Genomic DNA, 16,332 nt, shown 5'->3' with positions numbered 1-16,332 from the left:
ATTTTTCTCTTTTATTCTGTTATTTTCTTTTTCGAATTGACTTCCGATACATCATGCAACTCACCCGATTTGGTAAGTTAAGCTGACTGGGGTAGTCTACTTGTTGAGTTGGTTGGACTTAAAGTGCAAATTTCCTGTTTGGTGTTTGGTGGGTGTGGCTCATCTTTTCCCTATTTTTGCGGGTCGGAAGGAGGCCGGGGCGCGGCGGCCCACTTTTGCTTGTCATTAAGGAATTGTCATTATTATTAGTGGGGAAATTATTGACGGGGATAAAATTTAATTTGGGTCAAATAGATAGTTTGTTTATCGTAAAGTATGTTAGTTATTTCAAGTCTGGGGATCTTCGTGTGTCATGTCATTTTTAGCGTATTTGGAATTTGCCAAGGAAAGGGAATGTGTCTACGGAATTGTGAAGGGAGTTCCAAATGCCATTAAATTTGCGTTGCCGCATTGTATTCCTGATAAGGATCTATAAGTCATCTCTATCGCACAGAAAAAGATATTTCAGTAAACAAATAGAAAAAGAAAGGGCCGATTGTAATAAGACAAGGAATGCAAGGCTCTCTGAAAGGAGGCGCCGGCATTGGAATTGAATCACCAACAGACCGTTTGTTTCGGAACCCTGAACACCAGAGCGATGCTGCTTTTTGTGGCGAAAGTAGATCGTGGACATATGAAATTCCGGCCGTGGCTCAGCATCAGAAGGACTTTTGGGACTTTTCGTCGGGAAAGCAACATAAGAATCGATGGCAAAGCACGAAAGGGGGCGGAAAACGAGTGGAGAGAACGATATTAGTGGTGGAGAATGGGGGGAAACACTGCTTGCACCGTGTTTGCAGTTACAGGCTCAGACGCATCTCCTTTGGTCACGAGACATCGAGTGGTATCAAATCACAACCAGGTAGCCACAGCTTGATGTTGATCGATTGAGATCTGGCCCGAATAGGAAGATATCCGATTGGGCCAGGCCACAAAGGAGAGGCGCTCTTCCGTCGACCCTACTCCGATCTGGAACGCCAACAAACCGAGGGGACAATGCGCAGTATGCCTCAGAGATGGAGGGAAAGATTTTTTTAACGAGTTGCAGGAGAAACCGAACCGAATGGAGAAGCAAACGAAATGGGAAAATTAATTAAAGTCAAGTCGCGCAAGAAAAGGCTGATAGGCTTTCGGCAGGTATGGCGCGAGGAGTGCTGCAGAAGGCTTTTTCGAAGTTCCAGGAAATGTACGAATCGAACTAGGAACAGAGGTTAGCTTATAGTTTCACAACTGGTACACAGCCTTCCACAAACAAATCGCAGTCAGGCCACTTGCACACTTACCGATTAAGAGGCAAAAAAGCATGCGTGACGTGATTCTTCTTAGCCTTTGGCGGTGTGGCAGGAGTTGCAGCGACAGTGGTTACAGATCTTGCAGCGCCAGATGGCGACAAACGGACCGGAGTTGCAGTCAGAGCATCGCCAGGTAAGGATATTCCCGTTTGTCGCCTGCACGATGACGAAAACGTGACCTGAGCATTGGTTGGCCATTTCGTCGCTATTTGCAGCATGTTAACATCCTTCCAATTTGCGCGTTGCCAGGTACTGGAAGTTATAATGAGGATCCTTCACATACTCAATTCTGTCTCAGAAATGGTGGATGTAGAATTATGCGTAAGCTGCGCAAAATTGCAGTGATACGAGATAATTCTCGATAGTCAAGTATTGGAAGCCGAAGGGATGAAAAGTCCTGGAACTTCTCAAGTTGCAATGCAAAGTAGACGGCCTTGTTGTCCCTGAGTGTGTAGATGCAGGACACAATGGAAGACCTGAACTGAGGAAGACGACAGAGAGTTGTCTGAGAGTCAAGGAAGAGAAGGATGAAGGGAAGAAGGATGTAGTTGTTGATGGTGGATGAAAGACAAAGGACGTTTGGGATGCGTCGCCATAGCTTTATATAGAGGACGAGGTTTCAAACTGGACCAGCGCATGAGACATCTCCTTTTTAGTGATGCGATGGGTGCATTGCTTCGGATTGACCGTTGTTCAGAGAAGGTCCCAGCAGCTGTACGAGGTCCAGACTAGAAGCAGGTCTGCTGCATGGAATGGCTCTTGCCGTCGGCAGGGAATCGAACTGCAAGTACCCGAGGCTGTCGACGGGTCATTAATTGAGTGGAGAAAGCGACAGAGAGTTGAGTGATGGATAACAAGCGACAGGGAAGAGGGTGTTGTGAGGTGAGGAAAGGATCCAGCGATGTGAAAGGAGAATGTGATGGACAAAAACAGAAATATGGGGGAGGTTGGTAGCAGGAACGAGGGTGTGCAGATGAGGAGAATTCGGGGAATAAGCTGTCAGAAAAGATATTAAGTAGTTAGTAAATTATAGTAGGAAAAAGAGCAGCCCTCTCTTTACGCCGTGAAAGAGAGAGAGAGAGAAAGAGATCCATGGGTGAGTGCCGGACCCCGAAAAAGCAAAAGAAAGCACACGACCACCTACATCATCCTCACGATCACAGCCCATCTCCTATCCTAGTCAAACCGCAAATCTGGGTCTGGGAAAGCGCGACACAAGCTAATCCAGGAACCTAGTCTAGAAGGAGATGATGGAAGTGATATATCGCCCGCCAGTGGACCCAACCAAGTGGGTGCGGAACTGTAGGCGACAGCCGCTTATTCCTTAATTACTTTTTCCCTTTTAATTTGCCCTTGGGTGTGTTGCTTTTTCTCTTCTGCGCTCGCATCTTTAAGCTTTCGCCCCTAAAATTAGGATTTCCCCGGGAAGGAGCTGAAGTTCGACCCGGGAATGCCTGGACTCTGGATCTGGACCCCCATTCCCGATTCATGCGCTTCCGTTTGGGGGCTGAGCTGGTTCCAGCCCTGCGGTGCGCTGCGACTTTGGCGTGCAGATCGACGCTGTTTATTGTGTCTATCCTGGTTCTCGAGAGCATCGGCCATCCTGATGGAGCATCAAGTAAGTCCCCATTCTGAAGATGGTTTGTTACCTTTGTTGTGACAAATCTCCTCATCTCCACCCTTAATCTCCATCTTTCCCAGTCTCTAGTTGTACAGAGACAGAGACGGACGATTTTCCAGTTCCCACCAGGTTGGTAGAGGATGGGGCACGTCCCAAGAGAATATTTGGGGAATGATAGACAGGCCTCTGTCAGTTCAGTCAGAAAAAAGTATCCCTGTTTGTCACTCTGAATTTTCAGAAACGTCATGCCCAGCCGATTTGGGAAAGCCGGACTATCTTAGTGTCGTCCATGAAGACCAGCTCATCTCCGGTCTATCTGATCAGGATGCCCCATCTGCTGAGCTTCTACCAACTTGTTTGATCTTGTAACATCACCGAGCTGCTCCGGTTGTCAAGTTGACAGTGTCTTTTCTGTCATTTCGACTCCTCTCACGGCCCACGACAGGAGCACACATCGACATCCTCTTACAGTCGATCCACTATCACCAGCAGGGATTCCCCGACCGGACAAACAACAAGTACACAGGCATATCTTTTCGCCTTCAAGCCAAGATCTGCATCGCATCGTCCTTTCATTCATACCCCCCTTCTTACCTTCTACTCCTGCACCCGTCCTTCCGTCTGCATATCCTTGACTCTACCTGCAACCCCCCTCAATGTACGATGCAGAGAACGTTCCGGGCGTTGGAGGTAAAGACTTCCCAGCCAACTAAATTTTTTGATGAAGTAGTCTCTACCTTCTCGGGCTCCTTGCTGATCCGTGGCCGATCGCTCCGGGCATTTGCAGAGGACCCGCGGGCCCGCCAACCAGGTACGTTTTGGAGTGGCTTGCTGAAGGGATTGTCCAGTATCCAGCGATACCTCTAAGGTTATTTCAGCCACTAGCCCACTAACCTTCGAAGTAGCACAGGAATTTCGGGAATGGCAAGCTGAGGTATAGAAAGACAAGGAAAAGGACAGAAGAAAAACTCTGTCTGGTGTGACAGGAACGGGTCTGCCAATCCTGCAAGCACGTACTTTTGTCCGTTGCGGCTGGCCTGTTTCTCAAACCGTCATCGCTTGCTAATTTCCTCACTTTCAAGCGAGGCCCGGAGGATAGTTGACCTGCGGGAAATCCTCCGCTCACCAAAATTAGTCGGACGCGTCGATCCCTCCAACTGAGTCGCTGAATGCCAGGGGTCCGCTCCATTTGGAGGAGCTAAATGCTTTGGCGCTGGATCTAGTCGGAGAGCCGGCTGGTGCTAAGGAGTAAATTCAAATTGCCGCGGCAAATCACAGGCGCCCGTCGCTCCAAGTTGACATCTCCGGGGCGCTCGCACCTAGATTCACTAGGCGTCTGAATGCCAATGAACTGAATGGGCACGCGGTGCGTCAAGTGCCCCGAGCTTTCTCCTCTTATGCTCCTTATTCAAGCATGAGACTGGGTCGCAATTCGGCCCGGCGCTCAGGCCAATTATTACGCACATGGCTGGCAGTTGTCATCTGTCGTGAGATGTGTGACTGTTACATAACCTTCGCACGGCATAAGCCTGGGTCGGAAGCACTGGGCTCCCTGCTGATAACTCCCGGGGGATGTTTGAAGAGCCACGCCGCGGGATGAAAGGTGCGGCGTGTGTAAAACACCCGAGTCGTCCATGTCGCGCTCCACGGTTCGTGGTCCATGGATACCCCTGTCGGGGGCCAATAAACACCAGAATGCAATAGGGTGGTATATCGCCGGACTGGCATTGGTGCTCCGAATGGTTGAGTTAGTTTCACGGGTTCAGAGGGGACAGCATCCGCTTTTCTTCTCAATCAGGTAATGGTGAATTTGTCCCTAGTCGAAACTCGAACATTTGGCTGCACGCTTCCCTGATCTACCGGGAGTGGCTCCCGGGCATATTTCTGGTCCGGTGCGCTTCGGTCCCTACTAGTGTTGCCCCTAGGACCACTTGGTCTCCCATGGTGCTGGGCTTCGAGCTGCGTAGCCCGGTTCCGGTGACGCAAGGTACTTTTGGCTTCTCGATACGTCTTTTTGTTACCTTCCTATCATCAGGGCCGGAAGAGCGCCGCCCCCACAGCCATCGAGTTTTTCACAAACACCATTTGTTCGATGACCTGCCAAATGTGTAGTCCTGCGGTGGCGCCTGTAAACGAGCTGTTTAGGACCCATGTTCGACCGGGCTAGAACAACGGCATTCTTTCCCACGATTGTGATATCACGTACGAATGGCCGGGGAGAGTTTAATTGACCTGCCGTAGCTAATGTCTGCACGCAATTGCCAATTAGTCAAAGTTTACATGTCGGGGCCTCTTTCAATGCTTCCGGAAGGTGTCATCAGCATAGGATACCATCCATCAACATTTCGGCTAGCGGAAGGTACCGGTGTCAAGTGCAGCAGACAGTGAATGCTGCCGCCAACCAAGATGTACAAGTTGTGCGCTCAGCACTCGGCCTCATGCACACCGCTATTATTGTCATTAAACCAGATCATCAAGGATACGGAACATATCCACTGACTGGAACCGGGCAGCTGTCCGGCGGTTCCGCTGTACGACCTTTGATAGCCAGCCATTGAATGAAGGCAAGTGCGAGGCGTCTTTCAGCTGGCTCCTGTCAAGCCAAACTACTGAGACTATAGGCTAGATCTCTTTTTGCTCCCAAACCTGTTAGAACGATGCTGAACCTCGAGTAAGTTCCACCCGAAGGATACAGACATCCCATCCTGGGAAGCGTTGGAACTGAGCTGGCGGACAGTCGAAACTATCACGCCACAATAGATCGATTCATGACAAATGTGGAAGCCAAAATCGTAATATTCAAAAACCTGTACATGCTAAACGACTACACTTAACGTATACTGTAATGTCCGAGATGTTCTCTTGCATCAGTTCCACTGGCCAAGGCCGCAGGACGTAAATCCAAGAAACTGATGCCTTCATTCCTCGGCCAACCTTGTACAGCACCACTACCGTCACACACCGAATGGCATGAAAAGATAATGGGCCGGACAAGATTGGACAATTGATCTCCCAACGCTCCGTTAAGAACATCCTGTGAAATAGGTCCAGAGACAGATCTCCTTTCCAACAAGATGCTCTTGCAGTACCCAGAGTGGACTGCATCGCTGGTGTAAAGTTGTGACGTTTTCCTCAATTTCCGTGCCATTGTAAATTGACCGGCCTGAGCGCACCTACGCAGAAAGCAGAAATGACAAGGGAAAATGACAGCCTTGATCGCAATGGCTAATGAGACTAGGGTTCCGGGCCCTGTCCTGATAGATTCGACAGTAGAGCTAGTCTTCATAATCGGCGTGTAGCTGGCTGAGATGTACAGCCGTCGCATGACCACACCGTATGGTTGAATTTAGCTTCAGTCAGGAGTTGTGAGTGAGAAAAGGTATCATGATGTTATCATCACATAAGATGATGCTTGCGACACATAAATCGAAGCAAGGAAAGTTGCCATGCGCTGTACGGAATAAGGAAGAAGTCATCAATTTTACTCGTCACTGTCTTTAGTCATCATCTTACCGATCTCCGGGCTTGTTATAGTGCTGCCAGGGATACTCGGGAGGGAAGTTGGAAGAGAAGGGAAGGCAAGGAGCGCCAGGACCCTTCGGATGCCGAAGGCTGAGGCCAGTTGACAACCCCGAATCAGTCAGTAAGGTGGAACAACGCCGAAACACTTGGACAGATTAGCAATCATCCTGTATCCAAATTCGGAAGGCGACTAACCTTTCACCGTAATGATGGCGTCTGATGCTTTCGGCCAGAAGACTCGAAATATCAATGACAATCAACTTCTTTGACCTCTTCACCACCTGCGGTGGAACAGGGAAGCTATTCGTGACGACAATGTGGTCGATCGACTCACAGGCTTCCATCTGTTCGAGGGATTCCTCCGTGAAAAGGCCATGGGTGGCAATGCAGTATACCTTCTTGGCGCCGCCCTTCTTCACTACAGTTTCTGCTGCGGCAGTCCAGGATTTACTCTTGTCGATCATATCATCGACAAGGAACACAGTCCGATCACGGACGTCGCCAACCAAGGTAATAGTCTTTTCTTGCTCAACGTGCTTTCCGCTGCTGCCCTCTTCGTCTGAAGATTCGGCAGCATCGAATGAGCCACCTAGAGCATGGTCGCCTGGAAGGGAAGAAGTGTTGGATATGAGAGAGTTCACCATTGAGTCTGGGACCTCGGGCTCATCACGGCTGGCACTCTGCCCCGGGGTTGTTTCCCCTGAAGCGGGATGTGAAGTAGGACCGGTTGACGGGTAGTCGTCGTCAACAAGGTGACCTTGCACGAGCCGCCCAGTGATGACCTCGCGCACCCGCACATCAGTATACTCATGTGCAGCTTCCAACTCCGAAGGACGACGAGCGCCTGATGGGGTTTCAGGACGCAAGTAGTTTGCCGCTACGAGAGACTCCATGTTGCTGTTTGGCTCGCCCCTGGCATCGTCGGATTGACTGCACTCACTACTTCCACTTTGGAGGTGGAGAGTGAAAGGGTCTTGATCCTTGTCCTTGGCGACGGGAGTGTTCTCTTCCTCGATAGAATCGAAAAAGACGGTACTGTCGGCCATACCGAGGGGTACTTTCGGACGTCTCCTATCAGTCGTGACGATGCCAAAGTTGAGTTTGAGTGTGTCTGCTAGCGAGGTGACACGCTTGGTGCCTCCTGCATTCTTGCTGACCACGACAGCCTCGCGCCAACCCGGCACGTTCATACGAATCCAGCGGGCGATGAAGGGCTCGGCGAACAGGTTATCCACGGGTTTTCCGAAGAAGCCCTGCATTTGGGATGCCTAGCGATCACGTTCATAAGAACTCCATCCATGCCACGCAATAAAGCATTTGCGAAACCGGCGCAACAGACAGATCGCCTTGTGACTCACATGCAGATCCAAAGTTATCACATGGTCCACCCCAGCGATCGAGAGAAGGTTAGCCAACATGCGGGCAGTGATGGCACCACGGTGGCTCTTCTTCTTAGACTGGCGGGAGTACGGGAAGTACCTCGTTTGTGTCAGCATCAGACGTGCAGCCATGGAGTCAAGTAAAAGCATACGGCATGACCGCTGGAAGTAAGAAGTATGCGTCAGTCAACGACAATGGATTGGCGGGAAGTATATCCGCACATACCTGTGATAGATTTTGCGGACCCGCCCTTGCAGGCGGAGATCATAATCAAGAGTTCCATGACACTGTCATTGATCTTTCCGCTGCCGCTCTGGACGATGTAAACATCTTGGTTACGCACCGACACCCCAATGTTTACGCTGGTCTCGCCATTGCTGAATTTCCCAAGATCAGCACGAGCCGGCTGGGTCCCCAGGCGTTCACAAATCGTTTCAGCCAGAAGGGGGTGGGATGTCCCCGAGAAGATCTGTACTCCCCGCATCTTAGGATTGAGATGAATTAAAAGACATAGACCATTGATCAAGAGGGAAGAGAAGACAAGGTAGGCAGCAAGATCATCTCAAGCGCCCGAAGGGAGGGAAGCAAGGAGGGAAACGAAAGGAAAAGGGAGAAAAAAAGGCAAGGGAAGTGGAGGGAAGTGGAGGGAAATGAAAGAAAAAGAAAATTAGTCCGGAGTTTTCTCGTCGGGAAAAAATTCAAGTGGAGGTTCGAAAACGAAAGCAGCTTGGGTGCCTGTGGCTCCCCGTAGCAGAGCTCCCCCCACTTCTTCCAAACCCTCGGAGCCCAAAGATAAGCTCCCCTGTAACCCCGCGGTCAAGTGAGTTGACCTGCACATTGTTCGATCATGGCACACAAATTCCCTCCCGTGCAAGGAGGAGGCTCCCTCATAGTCGCCTGGCAGGCGAAAGCGAAACATGTTTTAGTTGTCGGTGGTGGAGAAGTGAGCTTCCCCTTGCTTAGACCGTTTATCCTGACTCTTTTACAATATATCATTGTTGCTTACCGAGGATTCCGCCTCAGGTGGCTGCAGGTCGCATCCTCCACGCCCTCAATGCCGATGCCAAAGTAACCGTTGTCTGTCCTACCTCCGGCCTCAATGATGAAGTGGCATTCAGGGTAGCAGAGGGACAAGTTAATCACATCGATAGGAACTTTGAGGCTGCCGATCTGGACGGCGCAGATATGGTACTCTGTGCCATTGATGACCCAGAAGCCTCGACACAGGTCTGGAAGCTCTGCAAGGAGAAGCGTATCCCTGCAAACATAGCTGATGTACCGTCGGAATGTGATTTTTACTTTGGTAGCGTCCATCGCGATGGGCCATTGCAGGTCATGGTCAGTACCAATGGAAACGGACCTAAATTGGCCAGCATTGTTCGCAAGAAGATAGCGGAAACCCTCCCCGACAACATGGGCGCAGCTATAGACAACGTTGGTAAGCTGCGGAGGAAGCTGAGGGATGTCGCCCCAAATCCTGACCAAGGCCCGAAACGAATGAAGTGGTACGCTTCTCCCAATCTCGCCATGCGCTCGGTACGATGACCTCCCCCCCGCTGATCGATAATATAGGATGTCTGGAGTTTGCGAGTCATGGAGCTTAGAGGATCTTGTTCAGATGGACGACAGTGACATGGACGGTCTTTTAGCCCATTACGCATCCGGGAAGATCCCGACCCTGAATGAAGTTCGGTCCTCTTGACCGAAACCACTCAGTAGAGACCTTGTAGCACTATAACTGATGATGGCTTCGTGAAACCTCCGACAGCTCACACATGCCAGTTTATCGATGATCGCTCAGTGACTCAGACCTATCATTAACGGAAATGCTCCCATGATAATTGCTATTTTGTACATAGAATATAAGCCCATTGGAATGGACAGCCTTGAAGGGTAATAATTGAAAATGATGCAATGCTGTGCTAGGTCTACATTCAATACTCCTCCAGATTGATAAAAAGCCCTACGGTCCTGTAGGGGAGGATATCCAAGAAAAGCGCAAAACGAATAGTGAAAAGAACAACATCAACACAAAACACTCAAGCACTGGTCTTCTCGTCTAGTGTCCCCCGCTGTGTTTGCGGGAGTACTGACTCGACACAGAGTTCCTGTGACCAGACTGCAGAGATGTTTGGCCGACAGGTATACCTAGTTTCGCCTCACCGATTCGGCGCAGCAAGGATTGGAGCGAAATCCGAATCTCGGGGTTCAGGTCACGAGCCAAGAGATCAACGGCTAGTGGGTAGAAAGTCCCAATGTGCTTGTCGAAGCCGTCTGAAGGGAAGTTGGTGTAGCCTTCGAGGACATCCACAACAACTGGACGCCAGGCAACCACGTTACGATGCTGAGAGTCTTCGTCAAGACGGACGAAGCTGCGAATTATATCCGCACAGAGTCTGGCGCAAAGATGACTGGTTAGTATAAAAGCCTAGATCACTTGATGTTGACGAAACTTCGGTTGGTAAACTTACGGAATCAAAGCCGCCTCTGTTTCAGCACGGCTGCTTCTCCGCTCCTCTCTTTCATCGTGATACATTCGGAAGAGGATGTGGACATATGTGGCGGCGCTTCCACTCTCCTGTTTGAGGAGGTTGGGAGGTTGCTTCATGAACCCTTGACGCCAAAGCTGCATCCGCAATTCCTTGTCCTCGTTGAACTTCTTCGCGAATTGATAACTCTTCTTCAGCAAACCCATCAGGCGAAGCAGCTCGTGACTGGGAATCTGGGCGTAGACTTTATCATTTGAAAAAAGTTCATGGACAGTCTCGATCATGAGCAGCTGGAGCACACAATTGGTTATGATACGGTTGAAGAACCGGCGTCGAGCCACGGTAACTGCGGCCGGCTGTTGCTGGGCATCTGCCTGAGGTCTGTAATCCTCCAATGCAGGAGTTGAGGCCGCAGGCATGTCACCCTCTTCGTGCTCAGAGGTCACATTTTGCGTTCCATTGGCCTTTTGCGCTTCAGCAACGTGTTCCTGATCGGATGCGGTTTCGGAAGACTCTTGTCCCGACTCTTCATTCGAGGCTGATTCTCCATTTGCAGGTTTCAGCGAGCCAGGCGATTTTGAAGAGATGGACGCAGCAGCAGTAAACAACTCGTAAGCTGTAGTCTTGCTGAATAGCTCGACAAAAGCGCCAACGACCTTCTTCCAGTGTTCCAGCTGGAATTTGGTAACATTTTGCAAGATTAGCTGCTGCAAACAGTTGCTACCAATCCGTGCAATCGTATCATTCTCCTGACAGATGCACAAAGTGAGGAGCTCAAGAATCCGACCGAGCATGTACTCCAATGCGTCGAAGTAATGGGTGAACAGAGTAATCATATTCCGCAGTGCCTGGATCATGGTGGTTGACAGCCACACAGAAAGCTCTTCATGATTGGGCACCTTAGACATTTCCGATTTGGACTGTAGCACCACGAAGATAGGATAGAGGAGCTGCCTCCAAAGTACATCCCAGAATTCTTGCGGGAATTCACCGCCATGACGGATCAATGTCTCAAAGAGATACGTCAACGCTTGTGACCGGACTTCAAGATCGTCACCGGTCATCAGAACATCTTGGAATGCGATCAAGATCGGGTACCAAAACTGCTCCTCCTTGGACTGACGGGTGAGCTGCTGGGAAAGGTTGGTAGCATCTTCATGGAAGCCCTCCGGTGATGCACCACGGTGAGACAGCGGGCACTCTGGCGTCCTCAGCATTTTCGTAACAGTAGACTTCAAGGTCTCAATTGCCTGCAACGACTTCTTCTGGAACTTTGAGTTTTTGGAAAATTCAGTGAGGCAGACAACGAGGTCAGGGAAGGCACCCTGTGTTATAACGACTCCAAAGCGGGTGTTGTAGATCTGGGTCACATGCTCGAAAGCCATGTTGACAATGCCTTCATACGGCTCGCGAGCAGCAACCGTAAAGACGCCAAACATAGTTTTCCAACCTGAGCGAATATTGTCACCACGTGCCTGAATCATCTGGATGAGACAACGAAGAATCATATCCTTGACAGTGACAGCGTTGCTGTTCGCCATAACGTGTTCAAATGGCTTGAGGAAGTCCTTTTGGAACTTGAAACCTGGCAGCTCCTCAATCTCCATAAAGCGCATCGAAAGTTGGCGAAGCGAATCAAGAGCGAAGAAGACCACTGTGGTATTTGAATGGCAACCCACATGATTGAAGTGCTGTCCGAGGACCTCCCAAATCTTTGACCATTCTATCCTGACTCTAGTCATGTTGTAGTAACTGATTTCTACCAGTTTCTGCAGGCTATACGTCCGAGGAGATTCAGTTTGCCCAGACGATTGGATCTCTTGCCAGCTGACCTCGCTGAGGGCCTTAATGAAATCGATGATGGCCTCGTGGGAGAGATTGGCCGTATTGGTGAAGATGCGGTCCACTCCCCTTATCATTTCTGCAGATCGACTCTCCATTGCAACCTCGGTACGGAAAGCTGTAGGTCCGTTGATAGATCGGGGGCGAGGCCGTCTTGATGCTTGCATCGACTTCCGAGATCCGTCCGTGGATGGCTGAGTCACGATGCGAGCTCGAGAGACATCAGGCAGGGAACCTTCATCCACACCATCGGTGAGGAGCTGAAGACGGTCGAGTTGACTGACGCAGGTGAGAATCTCTCTCCAAGAGCCCTTGAGATGGTTTCCTTCCGTAAGAGCGACGTCAAGCAAGGCTTTCAACGCCTCCACGTTCTTTGCTACCATCTCCCTGACGTTGCCCAAGTTGGTAAACTTGGCCAAGGCGGTCACAAACGCGACCCGCGGGGTCTCAAGTTCGAACGCGCAACTGATGCGTATAGCCAGCTTCATACCTCCCATGCAAAGTCGGATGATTTCGAGGTATTGGGTGTCCTGCATCGGAGCAGACAAGCCAGAAAGAAAAGACATCCAGGTGACATTGAACATGGAGCCAACATGTTGGACGGAGGTTGCCGGGATGAAGCGTGAGAGAGCTTCCTTGACAGCTGTTTTCCGCTGAGCCCGTATCAGACTACGATAAAGCTGCTCGGTCTTGTTTGCCATTTCCTCAGAAGCCTGCGCGTACTTTTCACCTTGGATATCGCGTCCCACCGTTGCAAAAACTTGTCCAGCCCTGGACGCGAGGCCACCGCTGGGTGCAGACGTCGGAATGCCAAGATTGGCAGCATGTTCTCTCTCAGTATCCAACACAATTTCATTGTTTGCGATTTCGTCGTAGATGGAACCAAGATAATCATCAGGCAAATCCTGGTTATCATTGATACCTCTGTTGTTCTTGATGAAATCTTCCTTCGTCATGCGGCGGCCCTTGATCTTGGCACTATGCTGATCGGTGTTGAGCATGATGACGGAGTAAGCAAGAACGTAGGCCGTATCCGCGTTTGCAAATGCGTTCGGATTCTGCGTTACGTAGCGCTCTGCAAACTTGAGCATGAAGCGATCGATCTTCTGTGCCTCTCCTGGCAAGCGGAAGTGCTGTAGGAATTGACGCAGAGCATCGACGAAGCGCCGCTTCGAAAACTCCATCATATCAACGAAAGCATGCATGATGGCGATATTCTCAGTCTCTCCTTCACCGAGATACTCACCAATCATGGCTTTATCCAACCGTTCATTCCGGAACAAGAACGCGGCAATGTCCTCCGGTGAACTGGAACGTACAAAGCCATCTTTGATAAAGAGCTTGATTCCCCGCTTGGCCTTGAAGTTGAACTGTTGGATGGCGTTGGTGAAGGCGATCTTTCTTTGCTTGACCTTCTCAATCTGGCTCGGGTCGTCCTCCGCCACAGGTGTGGTACTGCCCTCGGTGCTTTCGATCCTCGGAGAAGAAAGATAGGTAGCGGCAGTCGTTTCCATTGAATCCCTAGGATTGTCGATTGACTTCTGAGAAGAGGAGTTGAGAACTGGCGCCGCTTGATCGACCAAACGCTGGGAAGCCCAGTTGTCTAATGACTGAAGGATTTCCACCAGGCACTCGACCGCCTGATTCTTCAATATATAATCAGGGGGCACATGCTGTAGGTTTGGCTGATGAACATTAGCTACGCTAGCTGTGGTAAGGTTGGGCGGTAGGGTTCCCCGTTGATGCCAGTCGTTACCGAGAGTCGAAACCTTGACATGATGCTCCTGATACTGTTGTTGCTGGAAAGCGGTGACTGTGACTGGTATACTTGCATACCGTGACAACTGCTCAATAACACTGGAGAATGGTCAGAAGTCGGACTGCAGAATAATGAACTTATGACGTACTTTTGGAAAATATTTTCCAACGCGGTTCTGTCGCAGTCATAGTTGAGGTACATTTCCACCAAGGCGCGCGGATCGCCTGCCAATCGCTCCAAGATTTCCATGAAGTACTGTTTCTGGAAAAGGGGAGAATTGCGCTTTTCGAGAATAGTCAAGTATATCTCTTTTAGGAAAACCTCAAGTTCTTTCTGCTGGCTGTTAGATCGACTCGCGCGATAAGTCCATAAAGCATACTAACCTTCATCATCACTCTCATATCCTTCAGCATTAGCCAAAATATCTCACAGCAAACTTCGAACACTCTAGGCACAGAGCTAGACCCATTCCGACTCAAGCTTAAGCACAAGTGAGGCCGGACAGCTTGTAGTAGTGTCATAGCATCCGGGCTGTTGGAGCTATTTTTTATGGTCAGGAGGGGAGATGTAAAGGTCACAACGTGATTGTTGATGAGGTAATGGATAAGGTGCAATGAGAGCAATTTTGACCTCATGTTCTGAGACTTGAGATCTTGCTGTTGATCATGGCTCAATATTTTGTGGCTCAGCTTGCAGAGTGCCCTGAAAACCAAAAATGCGTCTTTGACATATATTTCGTCTTCATCATCATCGGAAGTGCCGTCAATGTCCTCTGCTGAGGCTGCAGACATTGACCGAGCAGATCTCTGATTGCCTCTGGCACGAGTAACCATCGTGGGAGCATTATCGTTGACCGAGGTCACATCCTTGTTCGACTCGAAACTTTGCAACGTCAATTTCTCCACGGGCTCCTTCGTGACAGGCTGGTCGGAGGCTACGGCAGACGGGGCATCCGAGTCGTGATCATCTTCCGTTGCTTGTGGTGTCTCGGCTGTTTCTAGAGTCACAGCATCCGAAGAGCCTGTCTGCCCTTTTTCGCCATCGCGCAAACGTAGCTCTTTCAAGTCCAACCGTACCTGGACCCTATCAAATACAGTGCTGACCATCTGTGTCAAGGACCCTTGGGCGATTTGCTGATTCTGAGATGATTTGGAGTAGATGAAGATGTTGTAAATCTGGCGGACAGCCTTCAGGAGACCTGCTCCATGCACGACGATCTTGTCGTTCAGAACTGCCGCAAGGAGTGACTTTATGATTTGTTGTTGAATCTCAACGGGTGTGGCTTCGTTCTCAAAGCAGTCGCAGATCGCATCAATCGCTCGCTCAATCAGGGGTGGCTGTTCAGGGTTGGCCTCCGACTCTGGCGTCTTCCCATCTTGAGATGAAGGGAAGGCGAAGTATGAGTAGGTTATCAATTTTCCGATGCAATCGAGGGCCGTGACCTGCAGAGGAATACTGAAGGTTTTCGTGGCCAGCTGCAGAGGGCGGAATATAAGCTCAGGGTCAATGGGCTGGCCATCCGACTGTTTGACGTTTGCGAGGGCACTCTTCACAGCATCCTCAAGTTCTTTGCTTCTCCGCGCTTCCTTAGACGCGCCGATTGTATCCAACGCCGTCACAATAAAAACGGTAGAGCTGACCGTGACCGAGCGATGTGTTGCAAATGTAGCTGTCGTCGATCTTGAATCGGAGCGCATGCGTGAATCGGAGGGAATTTCATCTTGATGCGGGATGGAAGCAACATCTTGCTTGTCAGCCGAAGATTCCTCTTCAACGTTGACAGCCGGAACTACCGGTGATGTGTCCGCAGATTGGTCCTGTGTATCGGGCTTCGAGGTCGACTCAGGCTCGGTGTCAGCCTTGGGTTCTGATGATGCGACGGCTCCCTCCGGAGAGCTTGGGGCTTGATCCGGCGACTCTGTATTTTCAGCAGTTTTCAATTGTTCTGGTGATGAATGAGCCTCCTCTGATCCCTGAGCATCAATTCCTTGACTATCCGAAACCTCCGGTAGTGCGGGTTTATCTCCGTCGACAGGTGATTCCGTATGCGCTAGGACATCGCCGGCAACATCCTCCTTGTTGTCTACCGGCGGCAGGGTTGTAGATGTTTGGGTTGGTGGCTCGTTCACAGAGCCATGCTCGACTTCCGCCATTTATGCAAGACTCCGTCCGGAGTGTTGGGAATTAGGCAGACGAGGGGTCCACATGGGACTGAAAAGCAACTAAAGGGGTATATGCAGGTCTGAGAGAAAGGGCCCTCTAGCCTCCTGGACGCTGGGGAACTGATGCGTGTTCACTCCGCGGACGGGGAGAATGTACGGCTGCCGCTAGGGGCCACACACGCCGCGCTGACATAATCAGGCCACGGCGGCGCCCGGCGAGTCTATT

General features: G+C 50.4%; 6 protein-coding genes across 6 annotated transcripts; 1 reads left to right on the top strand and 5 right to left on the bottom strand.

The window, feature by feature from the left end:
• Positions 1–1,128: 1,128 nt before the first annotated feature.
• BO87DRAFT_389727 (uncharacterized protein) lies at positions 1,129–1,549 on the bottom strand (the record flags this gene model as incomplete). Its single annotated transcript, XM_025624903.1, has 2 exons — positions 1,129–1,237; positions 1,323–1,549. 2 exons carry the CDS (start codon positions 1,547–1,549, stop codon positions 1,129–1,131), a joined length of 336 nt encoding a protein of 111 aa, XP_025476491.1.
• Positions 1,550–1,785: 236 nt separating this feature from the next.
• On the bottom strand, positions 1,786–2,579 carry BO87DRAFT_143643 (uncharacterized protein). Its single transcript, XM_025618130.1, has 2 exons — positions 2,476–2,579; positions 1,786–2,327 (listed from the first exon to the last, which is right to left on the bottom strand). The coding sequence occupies exons 1-2, from the start codon at positions 2,497–2,499 to the stop codon at positions 2,025–2,027; spliced, it is 327 nt and encodes a 108-aa protein (XP_025476490.1). The 5' UTR covers positions 2,500–2,579; the 3' UTR covers positions 1,786–2,024.
• On the bottom strand, positions 2,420–3,407 carry BO87DRAFT_143649 (uncharacterized protein). Its single transcript, XM_025618131.1, has one exon. The coding sequence runs from the start codon at positions 3,197–3,199 to the stop codon at positions 2,660–2,662; it is 540 nt and encodes a 179-aa protein (XP_025476489.1). The 5' UTR covers positions 3,200–3,407; the 3' UTR covers positions 2,420–2,659.
• A 3,181-nt stretch (positions 3,408–6,588) lies between these two features.
• Positions 6,589–8,338, bottom strand: BO87DRAFT_429184 (ribose phosphate diphosphokinase subunit PRS1; the record flags this gene model as incomplete). The annotated part of the gene is made up of 5 exons (XM_025627487.1): positions 6,589–6,619; positions 6,670–7,742; positions 7,833–7,953; positions 8,006–8,015; positions 8,080–8,338. The coding sequence occupies 5 exons, from the start codon at positions 8,336–8,338 to the stop codon at positions 6,589–6,591; spliced, it is 1,494 nt and encodes a 497-aa protein (XP_025476488.1).
• Positions 8,339–8,644: 306 nt separating this feature from the next.
• BO87DRAFT_379412 (bifunctional precorrin-2 dehydrogenase/sirohydrochlorin ferrochelatase MET8) lies at positions 8,645–9,776 on the top strand. Its single transcript, XM_025624027.1, has 3 exons — positions 8,645–8,797; positions 8,878–9,359; positions 9,427–9,776. The coding sequence occupies exons 1-3, from the start codon at positions 8,702–8,704 to the stop codon at positions 9,554–9,556; spliced, it is 708 nt and encodes a 235-aa protein (XP_025476487.1). The 5' UTR covers positions 8,645–8,701; the 3' UTR covers positions 9,557–9,776.
• BO87DRAFT_409356 (Arf family guanine nucleotide exchange factor SEC7) lies at positions 9,698–16,195 on the bottom strand. Its single transcript, XM_025626239.1, has 4 exons — positions 14,328–16,195; positions 14,093–14,277; positions 10,326–14,042; positions 9,698–10,250 (listed from the first exon to the last, which is right to left on the bottom strand). The coding sequence occupies exons 1-4, from the start codon at positions 16,095–16,097 to the stop codon at positions 9,914–9,916; spliced, it is 6,009 nt and encodes a 2,002-aa protein (XP_025476486.1). The 5' UTR covers positions 16,098–16,195; the 3' UTR covers positions 9,698–9,913.
• Between the last annotated feature and the right edge of the window lie 137 nt (positions 16,196–16,332).

The sequence above is a fragment of the Aspergillus neoniger genome (assembly GCF_003184625.1).
Source record: "Aspergillus neoniger CBS 115656 unplaced genomic scaffold BO87scaffold_32, whole genome shotgun sequence".
In the NCBI taxonomy this organism is placed as follows: Eukaryota; Fungi; Ascomycota; class Eurotiomycetes; order Eurotiales; family Aspergillaceae; genus Aspergillus; species Aspergillus neoniger.
The sequence above is the reverse complement of the archived record's forward strand: the minus strand, read 5'-3'. Positions and strand labels throughout refer to the sequence as shown.

Excerpts from the sequence above, each read along its gene's own strand:
- BO87DRAFT_143643 (XM_025618130.1), bottom strand. The coding sequence starts at position 2,499 with ATGGGCTGTGATCGTGAGGATGAT. Across the intron at positions 2,328-2,475 it reads GCTGTGATCGTGAGGATGAT|CTTATTCCCCGAATTCTCCT; the intron begins GTAGGTGGTCGT and ends CTTTTCTGACAG.
- BO87DRAFT_143649 (XM_025618131.1), bottom strand. The coding sequence starts at position 3,199 with ATGACGTTTCTGAAAATTCAGAGTGACAAACAGGGATACTTTTTTCTG.
- BO87DRAFT_379412 (XM_025624027.1), top strand. The coding sequence starts at position 8,702 with ATGGCACACAAATTCCCTCCCGTGCAAGGAGGAGGCTCCCTCATAGTC. Across the intron at positions 8,798-8,877 it reads TAGTTGTCGGTGGTGGAGAA|GTGGCTGCAGGTCGCATCCT; the intron begins GTGAGCTTCCCC and ends ATTCCGCCTCAG. Across the intron at positions 9,360-9,426 it reads GGCCCGAAACGAATGAAGTG|GATGTCTGGAGTTTGCGAGT; the intron begins GTACGCTTCTCC and ends TCGATAATATAG.
- BO87DRAFT_409356 (XM_025626239.1), bottom strand. The coding sequence starts at position 16,097 with ATGGCGGAAGTCGAGCATGGCTCTGTGAACGAGCCACCAACCCAAACA. Across the intron at positions 14,278-14,327 it reads ATATGAGAGTGATGATGAAG|AAAGAACTTGAGGTTTTCCT; the intron begins GTTAGTATGCTT and ends AACAGCCAGCAG. Across the intron at positions 10,251-10,325 it reads ACAGAGGCGGCTTTGATTCC|ACTCTGTGCGGATATAATTC; the intron begins GTAAGTTTACCA and ends TCTTTGCGCCAG.